Below are 25,377 nucleotides of genomic sequence, written 5' to 3' on the forward strand. Positions count from 1 at the left end.
TGAGGCCCCACCTCCCACCTGACCCAGGACCCTGCACGTGGGTCACTGGGAGGATTCTATACCAGACACACCTGTCCCTCCAGCTCCCAGGCCTGTGCCTCCTCACTGCCTCCGCCAGCAATGCTGGGGCCTCAGAGGCTCCGTGAAGTGCCCCCACCCTGCGGTTCCCCTGACCCATGGGACAGGACATCCTAACTGCCTGTGCTGAGGTTCCCCTCCTCTCCAGCCCCCCACCTCGACTCTCAGTGTGCACTTCTTCATGCTCTTTGCTTTATTCCCCTGGATTAAGAGCTATTCCGTGCTTGTCTTAGACACCCACCCGCCCCTCTGCCGTGCATAAATGACAAGCTCCCAGCGGACAAGGCCAGCATCTTTCCCATCGCTGGATCCCCATGCCGTGCCAGCAGACACACATAATGCCTGCCTGTTCCCCTAGATGATGAGCACAGCCCACTCTCTGGAGACAGCAAGCAGGGGAGAGCTGCCAAGGTGCGCCTCAGAGGGTCCTGGTGCTGGCTGCTGCCTCGGGAGCCGGCATCACCTGCTGGGGACAGGTCTTCTCCGGCCAGGGAAGCCTGACTGTGCGCATGTGAGTCATGGTCATGAGGCCACAGAAGCAGAATGAGGGGTGTTCTTGGTACACACACACACACACACACACACACACCCCAGAGCCTCCCTTTCTGGGACCTCACCATCTGTCCCCTAGAAGGGCACAAGACCACACTGTGCTGTAGTGGAAGGGACTGAATGGTTTGTCCAGAAGGCTTCTTATGGGCAAGAGAGTTGAGCATGAAAACCTGAAATCTGCTGCCTTCAAGCATCCTGGTACACATCCTGGTACACCATCCATGGAACACTCACCACAGCCCTGGCCTGGAGCCAGGTCTTCAAGTCTCAGCCTTCTCTGTAACTGCGTGTGCTCATCGATGTTGTTGCTGTTATTATTACTGTTGTACTAATCATATTACTCCGGGTTTCTTCCCTGGCTATTCCGGGGACAGCACAGACATTAGCTCATATTACTGTAGTCTTTCCTGGGAAGCAGAAAACCACGAAGGCTTGGGACTGCCAGCTTCCTCCCTGGCAGAAAGGGGCCCTCGAAGGGTTTTGTTCAGCTCCTAATACGGCCATACTCTAACTTCTCTCAGCAAAGTGGCACCAGAGCTGAGCCTCGATTAAGATGAGTAGTTAAAGCGGCCAGAAGTTAAAGTACGAAGACCATGGAAACGTCAGGGCAGCACGGTGGCTGGAGGAGCTAGACATCTCAGTGACTCATCTCCTCTCCCAGTCTGTCTGTGGGATTTCCAGGGGGAGTGGGGAAGGGCAGGGTGTTTTATACAGATTAGTGTGCAGCGCTGTGCCGTGGAGAGCAACAGCCTCAGGTGGTCACGTGGAGACACTGAGGGTCAGAGAGCTGTGGTCACTCATCCAGGCTAACGGTACACAGGTCGGTGGCAGAGCTACCCAGGAGGGCCCACCTCCTTCCAGACCTCGTGACAATGGCTTCCAGGTGGGGCCCACCAACAGCAGGCTTGGTCCCCCTCCTCGGTCTGCTGGGAACCCTGAGAAGTCATCGCACTCCAGGAGAGTCCAAGGGTTGAGTTCGGGAGAGAGGTGAACATACCAATTAATGAGACGGTCCCTCTCAAGTAGCGGAGAAGGACAGATACATCACAGTCTGTCAGGGGCCAGCACAATCTGGATGCACAGACCAGACAGGACTCCCCAACCATGCCTCCCGGGGAGAAACATCAGCGCTGACCTCGAAGACAGGAGATGACACTTCCCTGCACCTCAGAGGGAGGGGACAGGCCAGTTACCAGGGCTGCACTGGCCCTTGGCTCAGGAGCAGGTCACATGAGGCAACAGCTCAACAGGACATTTAGTCTTGAGACCACCAGGGGCCCCAGCCCAGCCCTCCCTGAGTGCCCACCTGTCCCACACCCTCACCTGCCACCTGGACTCACTCCATGAGCTTATTAGCACAAACCTTTAGTGCTCAACTGGCTCTTAGGCTTGTGAAATCCTGCCCACCCCACCACCCCAGCTATAAAACCCATCCCTACCCCACCCCTGGAGAGAAGGGGAAGTAAAGGGAGGCTCCTGATTAAGGAGATGGACTTCTTGGTTCAGACTTCCTGTAGGAGTTGGGAAGTTTCTCATCTTCCACGTCCCCAGCTACAGCCTTGTGGCCCCCAGCATTCTACCCTCTTTTCAAGCTTTCCAGGCACCCAGGACCAACTGGGTCCTGCTCCCATCCTCAGGGAGCTGCCAGTCTGAAGGAGGTGGTAGCATCTTCTGCCCTTGGGGAGCTCCCAGTCTGGTGGGGACAGACTCAGTCTCTGCCCTCAGGGAGCTCTCAGTCTGAAGAGGGAAACGTGGTCCTTGTCCTCAGGGGCTCCTAGCCTCAATGGAGGAAATGCAGCCCCTGCCCTCACTCTCAGTCTGATGGAAGGGCCCTCCTGCCCACAAGGAGCTCCCTGAGTCTGGAAAGGGCTGGCATTGAGTCCCACAGCAGAAAAGCTCCATGGAGCATAGCCCGGAAGTTGGTGGTCCCTGTGCAGTAAGACTCTAGTCCCAGGAGTGTGGTGTCTTCCTGAGGGGATGTGGAAAGTAGATGGCACACGCCCTAAGGCGGGTAGGGTGGGGTTGGCCAGCCGAGTGGGAGAAAGAGGGAGCCATGCTGGGACTCAGGCCTGGTCGCCACCACTCCAGCCCCTGAGCCCCTTGCTCCCTGCCTTGGAGGTGGCAGAAGCAGCATCCCCAATTCTTACAGGTGCAAACCGAGTCTGGGAGAGGCCCCAGGCAGCCTCCAGAAGCAGGAGGGTCCCTGCTGCTCATTCTCTTCTCCCATTGGTGCCATGCTGGTTCTGGGGGGTCCCAGGAGCACAGCTGGGGCTCCAACCTCAGAGCAGGAGAGCTGCCCTGAAGCACGGAGCCTGGATGTGAATGTGGGGATCGTCTCACACTGCTCACCCTTCACACACAGTGCCCCGCACGCAGGTCTGTGTGTCCGGCAGGGCCGGCACCTGCTCTGCTAACAACCTGCTCTCAGAGGGAGAGAACAATGGTCAGGGCCAAGTGCACACTGCCCCTCAGGTGGGACCTGTTCCTCCTGATGCTCCATGCTCTCAGCCGGCCCTGTTCATCTGACGACCAGAACCCAGGCTTGTCCCCAGCAGGCTGGGAGCTCTCTGAAGGCAGAAGCCAAGTTCCCCTCCTCTGGAAGGTGAGGGTTTGTTGGGGCAGGGCAGAGGAGCAGGCCTTCTGTAGGAAGGAAGCCGGGCCCTCCTGCACCCTAGCAAGGGACCCTTAGATCTCCCAGGTCTTCCTGCTGGTTTCTCTGGAAAGACAGCTCAGGCAGGACCCATAGCATTCTCACACACATGGCCCCTTCCCAGGGCTGAACACCCCTGTGGGTGAGAGAACAGGAACAGAGATGCTTTGGGAGTGGAGGTGTTTCTGGGGAGTGACGAGTGTGGGGAGGCCACTGGTTCCCATCACCCCACAGTCCTTCCTCCACCCTGACTCAGGCAGACCATCATTTCCCCCTTTTGCCTCCCATGCTCAGCCTGGTGGGTGCACAATGGTTTTTCCAGTGTGTGTGTGTTTGTGTGTGTGAGAGAGAGAAGGCGTGCATTTGTGTGTGTGTGCAAGCATGCACACCCATCTGTCCTGGGGAGCAATAATAGTTAATAAATAAGTGAATGGCAAAAATAGCCTCAAAGGAGCTGACAGGCAGAAGGCCAGAGTGGCCGGGCGTGGGGCCAGCACCCTGAAATGCCAAATGTTAATTTAGCCAAAAAGAAAAAACGTCCATTTCAAGACCGCCTCCATTAGCCAGGGTCCGGGGCTGCTGTGGTTTCTGGCTCTGGCATAGCCCCTCCCTACGCATCCTAAGTGAAGCCCAGGCACAGAGGCCCCCTTGCTCAGTGTGAGGGTAACAGCCCTGGAGGGAAGGGGCCCAGGCAGGGGCACACAAGGTTATAGACCAGCAGGAAGCCGGCAGGCTGCTGCCCAGCCGTCCTCCAACAGTCCACCCAGCTGGCCAGCCCTGGTGCAGTCCCAAAGGTCCAACCAGCTGGGGGAAGTACTGGACATCATCATGTACTCTCAGCCCGGGCATGGGCCCTGCCCCACCTAGACACTCACTTGGGGGCGAGGGATTGGACTCGATGTCCTGGTTGTCACTTGACCTTGGCCAGATCCCTCCAGCGTCTCAACGGATTTCTCTCAGGCTCTGAGTGTTCTCCCCCCTGAGGCCTCCGGTGGCCCATGGGTACTTTTGTCTTCTGGGGCAGGTGTGCATGTCTTACTAAGTTACAGAAGGAAGCACATCTGGGAGAAGCAGATGTTTGCCCACTCTCTTTGCTAGTGGTTCTAACCCTTCCAGAATCATCCTCAAGCGTATTTACTGGCCTCTCTAGATAGGATGCTGGTCACATCCCTGCAGTCCCCCTTAGCCATGTGTGTGCGTGCGTGCTAGTCACTCAGTCGTGTCTGACTCTTTGTGACCCCCGTGGGCTGTAACCCACCAGGCTCTTCTATTCATGAGATTCTCCAGGCAAGAAAACTGGAGTGGGTTGCCATGCCCTTCTCCAGGCGACCTTCCTGATCCGGGAGTCGCACTCACGTCTCCTATGTCTCCTGCACTGGGAGGTGGGCTCTTTACCGCTAGCGCCACCTGGGAAGCTCTCCCTCAAATACAGCTACCCTCAAATTCAGGGAGACCTGGTTCAGCCCACTGCCCCCTCCCCACTCCCAATTCATACTCCCTCAGGAAAGCCCTGGCTCCAGCTCCCAGGCTGGTCCCAGTCAGTGCTCAAGGATGCCTCACTTGTGGAGGGTCTATGCTGGTCTCTTTGTGGCCAGCACCCAGAATAAGGATGGGGCAGGGTGCAGGGAAAACCCATGACCCAAGACCTAGTCCTTCTTCCACTCAGCCTTCTCTGGGCACTTTGGTAACACAATTTTCTCCTACCCTGTTTACTACAGTCCAAACACAAAGGACTTCAAAAGAAACACTAGGCTCTCCTATAATGTGTGGGAATTTAAAAGCTTGTGCGCAGCCAGGACAGATCCCAGGTCATTTATGAGGATGTGTCTCTTGGCAGTCCCTGTGCTAAGGGCTTTGCATACATCATCACACAGAATGTTTGGTGCAAAACTCAGGGGCGGCAATTCTCATTCTATCCCATTCTGTGGAATACACTGAGGCTTAGAAAAGGCAATGAGCCTGCCAAGAAGAAACAGTTGGGACATGGAGGAGCCGGGATTTGAACCATGTAGGCACAGGGAACACAGCCATGAGCACGAGGAGTCCCTGCCTGGGGAAGCTGACATTCTAACAGGGGAAGGGGAGAGGACAAGCAATGAACAAGGTCCTCCGTAAATATGCATCTTGTCAAGTGGTCCCTGGAAGGACACTGTGTCCAAGGCTGGTATCTTGGGCCCGCAGGTGCACAAGGAGCTCTGCTGTGGGTCAGGGTGGCCAGGGTCCCAGAGGCCCAGAGAGGGACGAAGTGCTCAGAGACTTGTGATCTCTGGGCATCAGGAGCTGCTTGGGGTGAGGATTCTGGCGTTCTAGAGGGAGGAGGAGCTAAGAGGTCAAATGTTTGGGTGCTTAACACCTAGATAAAGGCAGAGTCCCGGGAATTTAAGGAGAGAAGGCTGACTCGAGATGTTTACTTATTTATTTGGCTGCCCCAGGTTTTAACTGCAGCACACGGGACCTTTGATCTTTGTCACGGCATGTGGGATTTGTAGTTGCAGCATGCAAACTCTCACTTGTGGCCTGTGAATTCTCAGTTGCAGCGTGTGTGATCCAGTTCTCTGACCCGGGATCGAACCTGGGCCCTTTCCACTGGGAGTGCAGAGTCTTTGTCACTGGACCACCAGGGAAGTCCCTGACATGGGATATTTAAATCCCAAGAAAAGATAAGAAAGGGAGCCCTCAGGATCCACCCCAGGTCCCCTGGGAAAGAGATGCTATCTGGTTCCCAGAGGCTGGGGAGCTGGTCTATTAGGGAGCAGAAGGGAGTGGGTTTGGCATCACTGATAACCAAGGCAAGGAGAAATCAATAGGAAAACGCCCGGTGCTCCCTGTGACCCTCCCCTTCTGTTGAAGGCCCTGACCCTCAGCCCCACCCCCGCCCCTCCCCCACCCCTCCCGGGCCTCCCCAGCCTCCCTAGACAGGGGCAGCAGCTTCTGCACTCAGCACCGCCTTTCCCTCCCCCTGCAGCCTGCTCCCTCCAGCTCCACACACTAGAGCCACCTTTCCCAATACAGATGGGGCTATGTCCACTCACTGTCTTGCATAAAAACTAGAGATGCCCACTGTCTCAAAAAACACAACTGCCTTGGTCCAGAAATCTATAGGCTTCCCAACCTAGTCCAACCTACCTTTGCCACATACCTCTTTCCCTGCCTGCTACAGGCTGCACGCTTTGTCTCTGCTGAGAAAACTGCAGGCATCATGCGGCTCCCAGCAGGTGTGAGTGCCCATCTGTCACTGCACTTGGGAGGTCAGAGCCCGGACTTGGAGCCAGGCTGCCCAGTTCATTGTGTGCGCTTGGGCCAGTTATCTAACATGTCAGTCTCAGTGTCCTCATCTGCAAAATGGGGGTGACCACGGCAGTGCTCACCTCCTGGGGCTGTTGTGGGGATTAAATGAGTTAACAGAACAAACACAAAGCACTTAGGACAGAGTCGGGCAGAGAGGAGGCACAGTGCACAGGCTCTGCCCCTGCGGGCACAGTCTGCAGCTCACTCATCCTCGTTTCCCAGCGCCAAATACACGGCAGACATCTGTTAAACAACTCAGTCCCACAAACATCTAACACCAGTACCTAGGCAGAGACAGAACTGACGTGATAAAAATAAAGTCCATTTATTTTATATGTTAATTTAGGGAAGATGATTTTCTCTGGGGTTTTGTTGAGTTCAAGGAACTGGAGGGACACTGACCAGGACAATCAGAGGACCAGGACCCATGGGGGGCCACACACCCTCTGGCTGTGACTCTCAGTCCCCCCAGGGTTGTATCGTCTTTGTCACCGTTGCATTCCCCAACCAAACCTCTGGAGTGAAAGTCTTTCTTTTCTGGCCCCAGTGCCCCTATTAATAGGACTTCCCAGGTGGGGCTAGTGGTAAAGAATCTGCCTGCCAATGAAAGAGACTCGGGTTTGATCCTTGGGTTGGGAAAATCCCCTGGAGGAGGGCATGGCAACCCACTCCAGCATTCTTGCCTGGAGAATCCCATGGAGAGGGGAGCCTGTCCACAGCATGGCAGAGTTGGACACGACTGAAGTGACTTATCACGCACACATGCCTGTTAGTATACTCACTGTAAGGACCTTCAGGGAATGTCTGATCTGTGTGGCCCAGATGAGGAAACTAAGGCAGAGGCAGATGTCTCCTGGTCAATACCTCCGTGCCTACAGAGTCACAGCCGGCGGCCTTGCAGTCACCTGAGAATCCCTCTGTAAACTGCTCCTGTCTCTGGCAGTTGACATACGCTCAGCTCCTGGACCACTTCTCAGCTCTCATCCTCTGGGTTAGAGTCCCCTCACCTCTGCCCCCTGAGACCAGCACAGGCCCAGCAAAAAGGCCCCTCCTTACCTCAGTCTAACTGCCTCACTCTGCCTTTCCCAGCTACATCCTGGGGAAGTCGACCCAGAAACCTCTGTTTCTGTGGGAGCCAGATATCTCCCTGTCACCAGCCCTTATCATTTCGGGGAAGGGAGACCCTGTAAGCTGAATCCTTTCTCCACTGAGGGAGGCACTCTGGGGTGGAATTGTGTTTCCAGGGCACCAGGCTCAGCTTTTAGGGTGCTGACTTGAGATGCAGATTATGGGGGTTCACCTTAGACTTGCTGCCATCAGGCTCTCTTGACAAGGGGCCCAGAAACTTTTTAAATTGACTTTGTGGGGAATTCCTGCACACACTAGTGTGGGAGCTGCCGATGTCCTGGCTGAGAGCATGGGCTCTGGAGCCTGCTGTACCACTCTCCAAACATACAACCTCACTTGAGCCACTAACCTTCTCTGGGCCTCAATTTCCTCAGCTATAAAATATTCTCTTTTTTAAAATCCATCTAAAGGGAGATTACGAGGGTCAAATGAGTTACAGGGCTCAGCGCTGCCTGGCACACGGTAAGTGCACGATACGCGGGAGGAATTAATAATGTTGTCCTATCTTTAAGTTGAGCGTCTCAGAAAGGGAAAATTTCCAACAGACTGAACATGCCCCCAGGGGAAGGACAAAGCTCCCTCATTCCTCTCCATGCCCAGGGTCCCAGGAGTTGATCAGGACAGCAGCAAAGGTGGGTGAATGGAAAAGAAACAGAAACGCTGTTCCCAAAGGACAGCGCACCCTCGACCAGGCTATCAGGACACCTTCAAATCCAGAGCAGTCCCTGGGAGCAAAGGAGGAAGGAAGAGTGCCCCCTCCCCAAGGAGTCCCTGTGCTCGGCCTCTCCCCAGCCCTGGGTGGAGGTTGATCATAAAGCCCTCCCTTCCTCAGAGCAGAAGCCCAGGCACCTGGCTGCATCTACTCCCACCGACCAGTCAGACAGCTCCCCCAGGCTTTCCACTCTAGGGACCTGGAGAGGTCAGGGGTCACACAAACATGGAGGGAGGTACCTCCAAGACCATCTGATACTCACTCCCTGGAAGGGCAGTGCTGCACCAGGGGGCTGGAACAAGCGGGAGAAATCAGGGAAGCATATGACACCCGGGTGTGGCCAGCCAGGTGGCTTCTGGGCTTCTGAAACCCAAGGCTCTGAGCCTCGGCACCTTCACTGGGGAAGAGGAGGCCCTGCTCCACACCACACTCAACTGCAGCAGGTCCTCTGAGCTCACCTGCCCACAGCCACTGCCTGCTCCCTCCCGACCCTCTTAGATCAGTTACAACTAGGGCTGTGAAGATCCAGTGGGGAGTGCCTCGCACATCATTTCAGGGCCAACCTTGGCCCTTCTCCCTACGTCTCAGCACCTCTCCGGTGTCTCCTCCCTTCTCCCCCCACACTCCTCGCACCCCTTACGGTACAGAGGCTCCAGCGGCTGCCCTGAGACCCTCCTCCTGCTCCACAGCGGAACCACAGATGACACTCAGGGAAATGGGGTGGGGCTTGTCTCGCTGTCCATTCCCTTAAGAGAAACTAGCTCTGTTCTTTAAATCCAGGCTTCGGGTGATTTTCCTTTTACTGCTAGCAGATTGTACAGAGTGAAAGAAGGGAAAAACTGCTGGAGAATGCAGACTGGACCAGTCTCACAGACCTGTATGAGGCAGGGAAAGGCCTGGATGCCATCGCCCCCTGTGAGGAGAGGCAAAGAGCAGCACCAGGGCCCGCTCCTGACACGCAGGACAGAGTAGAGGATGACCACGGTTAGGTCCAGCAGTGCTTCCTTATAGATCCTTTGCCAGTGAAAGCTCCTCTGAGGGAGAGGATGTAAGTCAGCCCCACAGTCGTCAGGTGGGAAAGAAGCAGGGGCAGCAGACACTCGACACGGGGAAGATGTCAGATGTGGTGACTAACTGGCTTTTCTAGGCCATTGTCACCAATGCTGGAGAAATATTCCACTTTAAAAATAAATGTAAAGCAAAATCCAAAATTAACTCTCCCCAGATAACCCCTTTCCGAAATCAACCATGTCGTAATCCACATGTGGCCATTCGCGGAGGATATAACCTGAGGATGTCTCCCTGTCCTGGGATAGGGACGCTTCCCAGGCCTCAGCCCACACATGTGGGGCTCTTCAATCCTCCCGGTCCTCAGATGGACCCTGGTTTCATGTGTGTCTCTAGGTCCTCCCAGAGCATAAGGGCTAGAGCAGGATCCTTGTACATTCCTAGCCAAAGGTGCTAGGAAAGAAGTAGCTTTAAAGTCCGCAGGAAGGAAATCCTTTCCAGGGGGGAAGCCCTGTCTCTCCATCACCTTTCTTTACTCTTTGCCATGCATGTTGATAACAATACCTGCAGACGGGGAGTCTCTGACTATATAATAATTCCTTGCACATTTCATGAGCTTAAGGGTCAAAGAAAAAAGTAATTGTGCTGGACTCACAATGCCATTTGCCTGCTGTTTAACTCTGTGCAAATTCATTCATTCTGTATCAGACATCTACAACAGACACTGCTCTAGTTTACATTCCAGTTGGAGGGAGACTCACTAAGACCTACGTACAATTTCTCCCACTGTTGTATCTGACCCTTTTGACCCCCTGGATTGTAGCCCACCAAGCTCCTCTGTTATGGGATTTCCAAGGCAAGCATACTGCAGTGGGTTGCCATTTCCTTCTCCAATTCTGAAAGGAAACACCACATAAGAAAGAGAGAAGAGAAGAGTTAACGGTGATCAGTAGGCCTTTGCGTGTAGCCCTCTGGCCATCAGGAACCTTGAGTGAGATGTGCCTCTCTGCCAAGATGGCTCCGTGGAGCACATGGTGCAGCAGTCATTTTCTAAACTATCCTTGCAGTTATTACAACACTGTGCTAAGCCACTTACCGAGCCACGTTTGGGGCTAATTGCTGGTGATAAGAGGAACATAAATATACTGAGCCACAGCCTGGCCTGATAAGATTTTATACACCAACCACCAACCAAGTTTTCTTTCCCTATTACACACCTGCAATAATTTTTAGTGGTCATCGCTCTTTACTGAATCACCACAATAAACCCCTTTCGATATAAACAACTCTCCTTTCGAAACAGCCATAAATCAGACTCAGTGTCATGCCCATGAGCCCTCTGCTGATGCAGGGAGGCTCAGGGCAGTAGTTCCCATCTGTGGTGCACGTCAGAATCAGCAGGAGCATCCCAAAATGCTGATGTCCAGGCCCACTGCAGATAGCCTGGGTACCAGGGTTATATAAGAACTCCTAGACACGCCTTCACCTCCCCCCGCGCCTCAAGTTCTGTTGGGTGACTGGAGGTTAACCCACCCCGAAAGTTGATGTCTCAGTGCTGAGCGTTTGAGGTGAAAATAGAGCTGCCACCTGCACTGTGATACAGGGCAATCAACTATAAGGAAGTTTATAACACACTGTGAGAACTGCTCTTTCGTGGGGTTGCTTGGAACAGCATGAAGAATACTGTTTGGAATTTGTGTAGTTAGCCATGCTCATATTTACTGTCCTTATAGTTGAGCTTGCCTCCTGGAGAGTCTCTCAGGTCTTTCCCACGTCTTACAGCTGGAAAGAGGGAAGTGGGAGGACTCAGGAGGAGGAAAAAAGATACCAGAAGAAAAAGGAGAAGAAGAAAGCGGACGGAGGATGAGAGGGAGAAGCAAAAGCAGACAACAGGGAACCTTCCTGACATTACCAGACAGACCAGCAGGGAACTCATAAGAAGGAGGACAAAGATGGAAAGCAGTGTTTCCTAAGATCACACTCCCAGGCTCAGAGCCCCGTGCCAGCAGGGGACAAGCTCACCTTGGTCAAGGGAGGGAGCCCTGGCTGTCAAGAGTCAGCATTCCCTATGGAACATGCAAATGGGAACGAGCCACCTGCTTCCCACAGTGCTGGGCAGCGGGGGTGAGAGAGTCAGGAACATTCAGTAAATATCTGAGTGTTAAAACAGACGAGGCCCCTGTCCTCAAAGAGCTGACTGACAAGTTGAAAGACAGATAGATAAACCTACTGAAATAAAATTATAAGCCAGTATGAGTGCTCCAGAGGAAAAGAAGAGGGTGTTTCAGAGTGACTCTGATGTTAAATGCAGAGTGTCAGATGTTGCAGAGGCAGGGCTCCTTCCTCAGCAGCAAGGGGTACAAGCCTACCCTGCTCACCCAGGATTCAGTGACAGTCACTCTCCCTTGACTGCCTCCTTCACTCGGGTGTCAGGACCAAGGCGCTTCTGAGCTGTTGCTACCCTTTGGGAGCCTGTCAGAGGATGGCCAGGTCCCTCTCAGGCAGCGTGGTGAAATGGTTACAGGAAAAGGGACTTGGCCAGAGGAAGATTGGGGGCTTGGGCCTGTTAAGTGAACAAACAAACAGCAAAGGAAAACGGCAACCCACTCCAGTATTGCCCGGGAAATCCCACAGGCAAAGGAGCCTGGTGGGCTACCCTCCATGGAGTCAAAAAACAGTGGGACACATGAAGTCCTCCAGGCAAGAATACTGGAGTGGGTTGTTGCTCCCTTCTCCAGGGGATCTTCCCAACCAAGGGATCTAATCCAGGTCTCCCACACTGCCGGAAGACTCTTTACCATCTGAGCCACCAGGGAAGCCCAAATCACCACACTCATCCCCAAAAGAAAATGCGAAAATAAAATCTTGAAAATCCACTTAGCAAAAGAATGGCACTTGGGCAGCAGTTTCATTTTCCTTTATTTTTCTTGAGAAGAGTGACAAACGACAGCAGTGGCTTTGAAGCAGGATATCTGGGGTACTTGTTAGGATGATGGTGGTTTGGGTGAGCTGGGCTCTAAAGACATCCTAGAGTAAACGCTAAACTGCTCTACGCACTAGATGCGCCTCTACAGAAAGATCCCAGATTTGACCTCCGAGAAGTGATGCTGATGTGTACCCAGCCACCTCTCCCTTCCTGCCTCTGTTCCACCTATGCCACCAGAAGCCTGGATATGAAGGAGCCTGACACCCAGACCTCAGCTACCCGGCATTGTGTCTGACCCCTCTTCAGGTCTGCATCCCTCCTGACCCATCCTGAAGACCACTCAGGGGCCCTTCACAGGTAAACATCTGATTCCAGTTGTCCCCTAAACACTTTCACACTGTCCCCTCTCGCAGCATCGCTGCAGGCTCCGGAAGTGACAAATGATTTAATGCCTATCTGAGCCAGACACCCCATGGGAAGGAGGCATCACAAATGAGAAACCACGTGTTCCACAACCACCCAAGACAACTGCTTGAGAGCAGCTGTGCCTTCTACAGCCTCTTTAGGTACTATGGGGTGGACTCAGGCTGGGTTCATATGTGCAAAGAGCACTGGATTTGGAGTGAGGGATCTGTATTTGTGCAGCAGCTCCTAAGCTAACTAACTGGCTGTGTGACCGGAATGAGGTCACTCAACCTCTCTCAACCCCTACTTCCTCCTCTTCAACACAATATCAGCAGCACAGGTCTGTAATTATGAGAGCTCTCACATGCATTACCTTGTCTGGGCACCCAGCAACAGATTCTGTCAGTCAGGAACTTCTCCTCAGTTTAGAGAGGGAATGGACTGGGCGAGAGTAAGGCGACTCAGGAACACCCAGCCAGGGCATTCTCCTGGACCCCTAAGCCAACGTCTGCGCCTTCTTAACTCATCACCTCCTCAGGGCAGTAGTGGGAAGCAAGCAAGATCACACATGGTAAAGTCCTTTGTCATCTACAAAATGCTAATCAAAGGTCAAAGTAGTTGAGTTTTTTGGCTGATATTCGAGCCATTGTCTAGGGGACAGAAACCCATACATTTTTAAGAAGCAGAAATTCAAAACAAATATATATAAATATAAAACAAGACAAAAAATACACTTTTTCACATCATCCCACTAGTCTAGAAACAACTGTACTGATGACAAACATACGTCATCAGACAGGAGGGAGGGGCCAGGGTTCTGAGTTTGCCACAGAGTTCTGTCCTTGATGCATTTTTAAAAATACTTATCTATTTAGTTGGCTGTACTGGGTCTTAGTTGTAGCATGTGGAATCGTTTTTTGTTTTTTTTTCAAGCTGTGGCATGCAAACCCTTAGCTGTGGCATATGGGATCTAGCTCCCTGACCAGGGATCGAACCCAGGTACCCTGCATTGGGAGCACAGCGTCTTAGCCACTGAACCACCAGAGAAGTCCCTGTACCTGATGCATTTTTGCCCCAGTAAAGTGATCACTCCCCTCCCTAGTGTTCAAGTCAAACCGGATTAGAATCTCAGTTTCTCCACTTTCAATTTGGATTTCTCCTAGAAAAGGATCCTCAGGCAAAGGTTTGAAAGAAGTGGTTTACCTGGGAGGTGACCCCAGAAAATATTAGAGAATGGAGAAATGAAAAAAAAAAAAAAACAGGGGAAGAAGAAAAAGAGAAAGGAAAGATGGAAGGAAGGGAAGGAGGGAGAAAATAAAGAAGGAAGGAAAAAAAAAGAAAAATAATTTTCCAACCTGTATCACTGTGGACAACCAGAGCTGTATCCTGCAGGCCTGGGGGCTAACAAGAAGGCTTGTCTCAGTTATACTCCCCCCACACCTGGGTCAAGGTAGCTAGGGTATCTATCCACTAGCGCCCAAGAGTCACTGGTTGAGAGCTGCTCTGGGGATGGGCACTCCTTCCCCAGCACTTCTGACCTGCCCCACAAGCAAGCAGAGAGGCTCAGGGCCAGAGAAAGCCCTCAGGTGCTGACAGCTGGCAGTCTGGCTGGCAAGAGTGAAAGGTACATGCCCAGGGAATATGGGCAGGCGCCGAACCATCTGCTGTGCTTGCTCACTGAGTGACCTTGGGAAAGTTACTTACCTTCTCTTATCCTATATTCTGCAGCCCTGAAATAGGGATAAGAATGTCTTTCTCTTAGGGTTAATACTAAGTGAGGTCATATATGTAAGGGATTAGTTTAGTGCCAAGCTCGCAATAAAAACTCAATATATAGTCATTGTTTTTAATCGACATTCTATAAAGTCTTTCTCCTTTTAGATAGTAGGAAACAAAGCAAACTGGGGAACTCTGTTTGGCCCCAGGATGCTCTGAACAGCCCATCATTACTTTCTTGTAGGCAGCCAGGCCCTCAGCGAATGGACCAGCTCCCCAACCAAAGGTCATAATACAGAGCCCAACAGGCTCCAACGTCTAATGACAACAGAAAACCCTTAAAGGAAACTGAAACTAGATAAAGGAGGCATATCCCCGGTCCCTTCCAGTCCCATCATTTTACTTTATAAAGAATTTTGGATGCAGACAGAGAATGAGACTTCTAATGCAGGCTGCTCGGTCTCCTTTTTGAGGTAGAAGAGCCCCCCAAACAACGCCCACATCTAGATGACCTTGCCTAGGCCTATCCCTGAGGCAGGGGGCTGGACGCTGAGATCCTCCCAGCCCCTGAAGCAGTGTGTCCCAAAGTGAGTTCCAACAGACACTAATGCCTCCGCTTTGCTCCTTCAAAAACTGGCTCCAGGGTCAAATATGTCTGATAATGGCTTCATGCAAAAACCCCCTCTTGGCAAATTCTATGGCATATTAACATATGAAAAGCTTTAAAGTTCTACAATGAAGAATTCTGATCAAGCCAGTATTTCCTAAACTTACCTGACACAGGACTGAATGTGTGTACGTGAAACACTGAGCAAAATCCCTCCAAAGGACAGTTAGTGGGAGCGTCTGGGCTAAAGGCAGTGCTAGGGGCTGGGGCTCGGGCTGAGTCATCTTTGGACCCTTGTGGCCTAGCACAGCGCCTGGTACACAGTAGGCACCTAATAAATGGTTGTTGTCTGAATGAATGGGGAGAAGGCTGAAAGAATGACTTAATAATGGTTTTCAAATCCGTGAAGGGATATAGTACCGGCACTGCCAGGCAACAGCTCTCTGTTTCCAAGAAGACACACGTTCTAAATTGCAGCAGGAGGTACTCTGGAAGCCCTGCTCGGAGTTTAGGATAACAATCCACCAAAATAGGCTCCGAGCCGAGCCGCATCGCTTCCTTCTGTGGAGGTGTTGGTCTAGCACTTCAGAACAGCCGAGAGTCTGCGTGCAGCCATCCACCCACCCCACCACCCGTTCATTCATTCATTCAAACCCTCACTGAATACCTACTACGTGTCATGTACCGAGGTCCCTCAGGACCCCTTCCAAGAGCCAAGTGGGACTGTGGCAACCTGTGAGACAAGCCCCAGGAAGCCCCTAAGGAGACGGAAGAGGAGGCCACCCAGTGTGAGATCAGGAAGCCTCAAAGCCCAGAAGCAAGAGCCGATAACCCTCCCAGAGCAAGAAGTGTGTGTGTGTGTATGTGGTGGGGGGAAGAGTGTCCAGGCTGACACATGAGGCAGGCCCAAAGAATAAAGCCACTACTGTCTCCCAGTGTTTGCTTGTTTACCCCCCTCTTCTTGTGACTATATCCCATTGTTCCCGACAGCATCCCTGCCCCCACTTCCAAGCTCTTCCCCTCCCCACACTCACAGCTCCAATCTCCTCTTCCTTGCCTGACATCCTACTGTTCCTCCTTCAAACCATCTCCTAGTTCCTGACCTCTTGCTTACCCCTGATCTCACTTTCCACATTCTGTACCATCCCTTCTGGACCTGCAAGTCTGCAGTGATTTTGTGACTTTTAAACAGAGACCAAGTTAGGCATGACGACGGACATCCCAAAAGATTCAGCAGGCATTCATGCTGTAGCAAGACACGAAACCATAAAATTCAAGGGTTGGATATGAATTAAATGGTTATCTTGGCCAACGATCCCAAACCTAAGAATTGGTCATCAAGATCAGCTAGAGAGCTTTGAAAACTAGATCCAAGCTGGCAGAAAATATAGATCCCTTCCTGGGACCCACCCCAGACCTTCAGAAGCAGAGTCTTTCATTTCCTCAGTCCAGTCTCCCCTTGAACACCTCCACTGACACAGTTGGCTACCCCAGAGGGCTTTTGGTGTAATGGCTACAACCCCAAAGGCTGGAAAGTATCTTCTACCTGGAGAAGGAAATGGTAACCCACTTCGGTATTCTTGCCTGGAGAATGTCATGGACAGTGGAGTCTGGTGGGCTATAGTCAAAAGAGTCCCAAAGAATCACATATGACTGAAGCAATTTAGCACGCACACACCTGAAGCTGAAATCTGTCTACTGTTTTTACCCATTTACCCCAACTCTGCCTTTGGGAGCAACCAAAAATAAGTTCAGTCCCACTTCTAACATCTGATAACAGGGATCCCAGCAATAAATAACACTTTGCCCATGTTTCTACTTTCTTACCTTGCTACAGTCTGCTGTCCTCCCAGCTAAACATCTCCCACTCTTTCAAATATTCTCTCAGAAGTCAAGGTTTCCAATCCCATGACCAAACTAGTACCCTCCTCTAAATTCTAGAATCAAACATAGAATCTCAGATGCGGCCTCAGTCTTCCTGTCAACCAGATATGCCCACAAGCCTAACCAAGACCCTGCTGGCCTTTTCCAACAGCTAGACCAAAAATGCTGCTTCCCATGAAGCTCATGGTCTATTAACTAGAAACTCTCAGATTTTGTTCATGACGTTGAAAGAGAGTTCTTCCCTGTCCTGGATTTGAATGTTACCTGGAGAAAAGAGGTGGGTGGGAGAGGAGTGGGGGGAGTAGAGCTTTCCAATTATCTTCATGGAGTTTTGTGTTTGGGAGAGAAAATCAACACTGACCTGCCTTCCTCTAGCAAGCTCCCCCCACCTGATAGGCATGGAGGAAAGAAGGATATGCTCAAGTGTAACTTATGTAACTGCACCCAAAGAATTTCTGGGCCACAGTCACATGGGACTCCGAGAGAAAACTGTTTCCATTCCCAACACAGAGGATGCTCCCGGGAAGTAAATGACCATTGGCCAGATCTACCACAAGATAAATAAAGTCAACAGAGGTGCCAAGCAGGCCGCCATGACTGAAAGTCATCTGGCAAGAGGCCGTACACTTGCAGAGAGGCTCTCACCTCCCTCCCCCAACACACACCCCTCCCCTGACTGGGCCCGAGGGGTGCTCCACAGCCCTGCACCCTCTGATACAGTGACCGTGGCCAGGACCTGTCTGCACAGGACAGCTTCTGTCCAGGCCTTTTAAACTGATTTTCAAAACTCTTCTGTGACGCTGGGCAGGTTTTGGTGCTGGGGTTTAATACGTCGTCTGTGTCCTCTTTATAGACAGACATGAGCACACTGTTCTGTGCTCCACAGCACACAGACCTCATGCTCTTGCTCCAGATTAAAACTTAGATAGAATTATTAACAGTCAACATTCCCAAAGTACAGCAGCTGACTGTTCTGCTCCTTGGCCAGGCCTCTGCCATTCCTGAAGTCCTCCCCACAGGCATCGAGACACCCCTGTCTAGATATGCCTAGACAACCTCCTATCTAGAAGCCTTGCTTGACCCCCACCCTGAGGCTTCTGCCCCGCTCCAAGCACCCCCTTCCCATTGCAGAGATAAGGAGGCCACATAATCAAAAACAATTAGCAAATACAATTAGCACTGAGGCAAAACAAGCAGACCCTCCCTGGCTACAAACTCAGAGCCAGCACCCCCACCTCAGCCTACTGTTGCTGCTGGGGTTCCCTATGGCCAGATCTCTCCTGTCCTGAAATGTGGGTGATGGGGAAAGTAACAGGGGTAGACGACCCCTGGTGTCATGCTGAAAGTGTGTGTGCTTCTCCACACCACCCAGCAAGCAGGGAGGCAGCGGCAGCCAGCAGGGCACATAGGGCAGACATGGTGACCCACCACACAGGCCTCTGGGCCAAGTTCCAGAGCGAGGTGGCAGCTCACCACAGGGCTCACCAGATGGCTGAGTGAGTGGGCAGCTAGGGCTTTTGAAAGGGAAGGGTGAAACTCCTTGGGGGCAGGGGAACTGACCACTCAAGTCTAGCCCCCAGGTTCATTATGGAAAGTAGGGGCACGTGCATCCAGGGTACTTCCCTGGGGAGCCAGAGGTCAAGGTGAGAAGGTCGATCAAGGCCCAGAATCAGAAATGCAAACAGCCACAGGAAGTCAGCCACGAACAAAGAATAAACAGGACAGAGCTGTGATGATTTCCTTTCAAAGTCAACACAAAGGTTTCCCTCAGCCCACCTCCATAACCCAGGCCAGCACACACAACAGATACACACACACAAACACACACGTGCACACAAATGTTCACGCACATGCACACACATGCACATACATACTAGAGCTTGCCCACATGACAGACAGACACCCACCCTTCAGCCACAGTAATCATTTCTTGGTCTGCTTCCCCACCCCCATCCAGCCCAAGTACGGACACTCACATGTGCTCATGGTCACAGAACATCACCCACGTAGCGCAACTGCCATTCTGATTACTGGAACAACTGGTGACAGTTGTGGGTTCAAACAGGCACAAAGGAGGAAATGCAGAAAATCACTGAGTTTCTTCAAAAGGGACAGAGGGAAGCAAGGAAGGAGCTGAAGACAGGTTGGGTAGGGATGGGTCAGCCCACACCACAAGCGCAACCTCTGACAGCTCTCCCAGGCTCACAGGGACCCACACAGGGTCAGAATCTTCTTTTCAGAAACTGTATCAGGTGGGTTTAATGCTGCTGCAGACTAATAATACCCCACATCTGAACAGAACTCTCTACTTTTCAAAGCACTCTTCCATCCATTATCACTTCCTAGTAACACTGGACAAGCAGAGACACTCATCTCCTTTGCCAAATGACTGTCCATCCCCATAAGACTCAAAGATGTTTTCTCCAAAATAATCTCTAATAGCTAAGCATATGTAATAGTTGTGTGAGCATACTTGTTTGTGTGTGAGTGCATGCAGAGGCTTTATGTACCAGAGTGGGAAACAGTCAAACAAAAATGAGGTTGCCATGGCAACAGGCTCCGGCATCATTGCAGCCTATTAACACAAGTGAGGAATGTGTTTGGCAGATGCTTGAGTGTTATTTATGGTATGGGTGTAGCAGAGGGACTTCTAACAGGCTAAGAAGGAAAGAAAAAAAAAAAAAAAACCCATGACGCTCCTACTGTATCCCACCAAGGAGACGACAGTGAGACGAGCACAGAAGGCGAGGCTGAGAGGCTGCAAAACAGGGAGTAAGAGACGGGGAAGCAGAAAAGCAGGCAGGCAGAGGAGAGGAGAGCAACAGGGGACTGGAGGAGGAAAGTGAAAGGAAGCGAGAGAAAAAGAGCAGGGTGGGGGTGAATACCAGGGGAAGAGCTGGAGCAGGGGGTACAGCAAAAGGAAGAAACATCATCCCCCTGAAAGGGCTGCCCCACCTTGCCTCTCAGTTTCCTCTTGAGTAAAAACCATCAGGAGGCATCAGATAAGATACTAAATGTTTCTCCCTTCTAACTGAAGCGAAGCACAGAGCCCAAGACAGAAGAGGGACAGGGAAAGAATAAAATACTGAGATCAGATACTGATGTTGAAGATCTGAGCTGTGGGGCAGCTGGCAAGGGGACCAGTCTCTCATGAGAACTGAAAAAATGCCAACAGATTCCTGAGGGCCTACTCTGTGTCCAAGGTCACGGAGGCAAATTCCCAAAGCCCCAATATTAAAAAGCACACATTGCTGGCCCATTTACCTGGATGTGTATCTTCATTAAAGATAAGAACAAGGCACCTAAAGGAGGCCATTCTCCAACACCTGCCACTCTGGGGTAACCTAGGGCAGAGGGTAATGCTTGATTGTCTCACTAATATTTCCCACCATCCAATAAGATTTGCTCAAGAAGCACAAAGTTTATATCAGACATAATTAGAAAGGCAAATGAAATACAAACCAAAAAAGGATAGTTTTGTCTTAAGTCAACTAGAAAGAATGCTTGCATTCTGATTATCATGGACCATTTCTAACGAGCTCTGCTTTACTCAGCACAGCAGGTCACAAGAAGTTAAGTGCAAATATATGCAAGAGCCTACAGACAGGGGAAGGTCTGAAGACCACAACTGGATAAAAGAAGCATGAGTGGGGAGGTGTGGAGCTGGGGAAAGAAGGGAGAGAGACTGGGCTGAGGAACTAGATGGGGAAGTCAATCAGCCAACTCTGCTGGTGCAGCGGCATCTTCATGCTAAGAAGGAGATGGACACCCCAGGTCCAGCACAGCCATCCTGGGATCTGACTCCAGTCTCCTAAAATCACTCACCTCGGATTGTCTAGGGCTGTAATCAGGCACTGAGTCTCAACTCTGGTTTCAGTAAATACTCTGAATGATGCTCCATGTGGATGCCATGCCTGTCTTTCTGCAGAAAAGCCATACCCACCCAAGCAACCTGCCTCCCATTCAAGCCAGGAACAACCTTCAAAGATAAAATACTCATATGCTCACTTGTGCCCCCAGCTCAAAACACTTGGAGCCTTTATAAGCACTAACAATAGTAGTTAACTTTTTAAAAATCAGCTCTCAATAGGTTTTTCTCTTAAGTTTAAAGATGATCTCTAAAGATTTTTTTTCCTTCTGATCCCAGATCAGAAAAACTTCTTTAGCATCAACAACCCCAATTACTTCACTCATTGGAATATAACCAGTTAAGCAATTATGAAATCCCTATATATTCTATACAGTGCTAGATAAGGCAGAGATGGTAGAGAAGGAAAAACACATACACCTCAGGAATTTCGCATCCAAGGGGCTTACACTGGATGGGGAGTAAAACCAGGGGCACTTGAGAATAAGTAAGTGCCCCACCCTGTGGCTCTGACTCTGTTGCTGGCCATGCAGAAGAGGGAGAGGCTGGCATGGCTGGAATGGAAGGAGGGCTCCTTGCAGAGGTGAGGCTTGGCACAGAGTGGGTAGAACTGGAAGGGGCAAGCATTATCCTCTCATTTGCTAGACAAGGAACCTAGGGCCCAGAGGGGCTGCAGATCTCCTCCTTCCCAGTCACAGAGTGCTGTGGGGGTACACCTAGAGCCCAACACCATGAAGCCCACACTGGCACTATTTTGAGAAAGCCAGGGGGTATAGGAGAGCCCCTCAAGAAACACGCAGTCCTCAATAGGACTGAAGTCCGAGAAAAGGCACTAAAAGTGGGGAGGCAATGACCAGAATTCAGTTAGTTAAGAAGTTCTGTAGAGGAAGCAGATGCCCAGAGAGAGGTAGGGGGTGCAGTAGGATCTACGGTCAAGAGACTAGACTGCAGCAAGGGCCCGTTTGACTCTCACAGCCAAGCTGCAGCACAAGCAAGTAGGCTGAGCAGGGGCCAGTGGCCGAGGCCCACGGCGCCACAGACAAGGGCACTGCTAAGGGGAGAAGGTGTGCATGTCAGAAGAGCCAGTCTCATCAAGGTCACCATGGCAAGCATGCCTTCCTCTCATAAGTCTTCAGAGGAATCACCAGTTAACCAGGCAGAAGTTTTATTTCCTCCTGACCCCATCATTCGAGGCTCACCTAACTCATCCCAGGAGTGATAAAAAGCCCCTGCCACAAGTAATAACCAGGAGCACCCACATGAAGGGGTCCTGACATATGACACTAGCTTTCTGCTCAGGCCAGAAGAGGACTGTCACCACCCACAAAGGTTGCTTCCCACTTTTGCTTTAGGCAGCTTGTGGGCAGTTTCACAAAAGAAAGTGTCATTTGTCAGTCTTCCCTCAATTTCAGGTATATTTCCAGCTTTCAAACCCCCAGTCTCAGGCAACTGGCAGGGTTACCCTTTCTTCTCCCTAAGACTAGGCAAGGAGTTCCTAGGGTTTCCCCTCATCAATCCTCCATCCAGGACTCAACTGACTCACAACATCCAGGACTCACTACAAACTATCAGTGGCTCTCCCCAGGGAGAGGCTGGAGAGGGATTAGAGGGTTCCAGTCACTTCAGTAGGGGGCCATACATACAGGAACAGAAGCACAGAAAGAGAAGGGGACCTCTCCAAAGAATTTTTTCCTCCAACCCGCCTTCCTCATTAGCATCCCTACAATAATGGATAGGGTTTGGTGTGTCTTCTATCAGTGGGAACATTACATAGAAGAGCATCCTTTTTGTAAAGGAAGATGCTGGGGCTCAGAGTGGGGGGTCAGAGGCTAGAAGACACCACAGCTGACTGAGCCATGTCTCTCGGGATCTTCTCACCAGTTTAAAGGGTGAAGGTGGCTTGCCTCTCTTTGGAGTCAGGCCAAGGCCTGCACACCCTACTATCCAGTCCCTGTGCCCAGGTGGGCCCCTACCTGCTTGAGCAGGAACTGATCCTGGGCGTTGGTGCGCAGGGCGATGGCCAGGTGGAGGGCGGACAGGAGCACCCCGCTGAGTACCGCAGCCCGCATGCGCACGGGCAGGAGCGTGTAGATCGTATAGATGAAAAACACAGTCCACCAGATGCCCTCGGAGGCACTGCGCGGCTGGGGCAGCAGCAGGCCCACCACCTGGACGGCCAGCACCACGGCGATAAGCGCGTAGCAGGCCAGGCCCATGTGGTCCTGGTGGAAGGCGGCACGGTTGCAGAGCACGGCCATAACGAGGATCACACCCACGGCGGCCGCTAGGACGGCCAGATAGGGCAGCTGCAGCGGGGGCCGTGCCGCGTGGAAGGCCAACATGACTAGGCACACGAGCACCAGCACAGCCATGAGCATCGTGAGGCTGCTCTGGTTCAGACGGAAGAAGTAGCGCTGGTACAGCCGCTCCAGCTTGTCCGATGGGAACTTCTTCGAGCGGAATATCTGCAGCAGTGCCAGGCAGCAGGCGCCCAGCGACAGCACCGTGCCAGGCCCCGAGCCCGAGCCTGCCGAGCTGCCCCCATCCCCGGACCCTTCGTCTTCCTCGACGGCGCCGGCCTCCAGATCTTCGGCCGCGCGGCCCTTGCCACGCCGCTCCTCCAGGCCTAGCTCCACCGAACGGGGGCGCACCTCCGTTCCTCCCGCTGCGGCGGCCGCAGCCGCCGAACCGCCGCCGCTGCCCGCAGGGGGCGCCCGGGTGCTGCCCCCGCCGGCCGCGCCCCGCCGCTGCCGCCTGCTGCCGCGACCGCAGTCGTCGCCGCCGCGCTCCTGCCAGGCCGACTTGGAACGAAAGCTGAAGCCAAAGCCCCCGGCCAGGGGGTCATCGCCACTCAGCGGAGGATCGTCTTCGTCGTCGCTGCGCCAGCGGCTGGCCAGGCGCTGTTGCTGCTGCGGGGTCACCGCCCCCCCAGGTCTCTTGGTGGAGCCGCGGGCCGAACCCCCGGGGGCTTGGGGGTAGCCATTGGCGCGGGAGTCGGCCTCTCCCCACGCGGAGCGGTGTTCCGGGCCTCCCCGGGACGCCGGCGCCGCCGCTGTCTGCGCCGCGTAGCCCGGGGGGCTCACGCTTTTGGAGCTGGACATCCCCCCCTCGGCCTCGTCGTCTTCTTCCTCCTCCCCCGGGGGCCGGGCCGGGGGTCTCCAAGGGGAAGGTGGACGGCCGAGCAGGGGGACCAGGCTGGGGTCACACGTCGGGGGCGGCCCGGGGCCCTGGGCAGTAGCGGGGCATCTTGGCACCCCCGTCCTGAGCGGAGAAGGAGGACAGCGGGAGAGCGAGCGGGAGGCAGGCACAGCCCCGAGGTGAGAAGTGGTTGAAAATCCGCGTCGGGAGCCCCAGGTCCGAGAGGGAGTTGGCTCCGAGCTGGGGCAGCGGGGACTGCTCGAGCTGCTGAGCCGCGCGCAGAGGGACGTCCGGACTCCTGGCTCGCGTCGAGCTCGACAAGGACCGGAGTTGCAGACGAGGCGGGACGGAGAGGTGTCCTTGCGGGCGGCACCTCCCCGGGGCTTGCAATGCCCGGGCGCGGCACTCGCAGACTCTGCCTAAGCGGAGACCAGCGGCACGCGCGGCGAGGAGGCAGCTAGGGCGGCTCGGCAGGGGTCCCGGCGTGGAGACGAAGCAGGCGCCCTTCCCTCGCGGCGGACTGGGAGCGACTGGGAGGTGCGGGCGCCAGCCAGCATTATTTTCTTACGAGGGGTGGGGAGGTGGGATGGGGGGGGTGGAGAAGACGGGGGAGGGGGCGGCGGGCGGAGCAACAGCTCCAGAGCCCTGCGGGGAGGGTCCTGGAGCCCAAGGGGGCCGTCGCCCGCATCCCCCACCACCTCCCGCGGCGAGAGTGGGAGCTTGGCCCCGGCCAAAGCCGAGCCCAGCCTTCAGCGGGTCCGCGCAGGGGGCGGGGGCGAGGACCGGCTCCTGCAGCGCGGCCCTTCCCCTCTCGCCTCCCCCTTCCCCCCAAACGGAGCGGGGCTGGCCCGGACCCGCCGGCCCAGGAGGGCTGTCGTGCCGACTCCTCAAGCCCCAGGCTCCTCGCCGCCGGCTGCGGGCCCACCGCGGCCGGGCGCAGAAGGACTAGGCTGAGGGCGGAATCCGGCGCAGCGCCGCCGCCGTTCCGCCCCAACGCAGGCGGGCTTCTCCCAAGGAGCACGGCATCCAGAGATCGAGAGCCGGGACTCAGATGCAGCCAGACGAGAGGGGCCGGCCCGAGAGCCGCTGCTGCGCCCCGGGGGCGCTCCGGGCAGAGCCGTGGGAGCCGGGCTCGCAGCGCGCCATGCACGCCTCGGGCCCTGCGCTGCTCCGGCCGCTCGCGCCGCTCCTCCCTTCTCGCCCGCTTGCCGCCGCCGCCGCCGCCGGAGCGCCCTCCGCATCCCCTCCTCCCGCCGCCTCCCCGCCCCCCGCGCCGCTCGGGCCTCGGCTCACAGCGGCGCGCGGCCGCCTCCGCCCCCGACCCCGCCGCGGCCCCCGCCTCGGCGCCCCGCCGGCATCCTCAGGCCTGGCCTCGTGAGCTGCCCTTTACCGTGAGGGCCCTGGCTCCCCTTCCTCA

The 25,377-nt window shown here is 53.7% G+C and overlaps 1 protein-coding gene across 1 annotated transcript in view; it reads right to left on the reverse strand.

The window, feature by feature from the left end:
- The window catches only part of ADCY5 (adenylate cyclase 5), a 157,965-nt gene extending 133,594 nt beyond the window's left edge, over positions 1-24,371 (reverse strand). The window contains exon 1 of the mRNA XM_069555461.1: positions 22,796-24,371. Within this exon, the coding sequence (XP_069411562.1) occupies positions 22,796-23,923 (1,128 nt within the window). The 5' untranslated portion in view covers positions 23,924-24,371. The remainder of the gene's footprint in view (positions 1-22,795) is intronic.
- Positions 24,372-25,377: the final 1,006 nt, after the last annotated feature.

The sequence above is a fragment of the Ovis canadensis genome, chromosome 1 (assembly GCF_042477335.2).
Source record: "Ovis canadensis isolate MfBH-ARS-UI-01 breed Bighorn chromosome 1, ARS-UI_OviCan_v2, whole genome shotgun sequence".
Classification (NCBI taxonomy): Eukaryota; Metazoa; Chordata; class Mammalia; order Artiodactyla; family Bovidae; genus Ovis; species Ovis canadensis.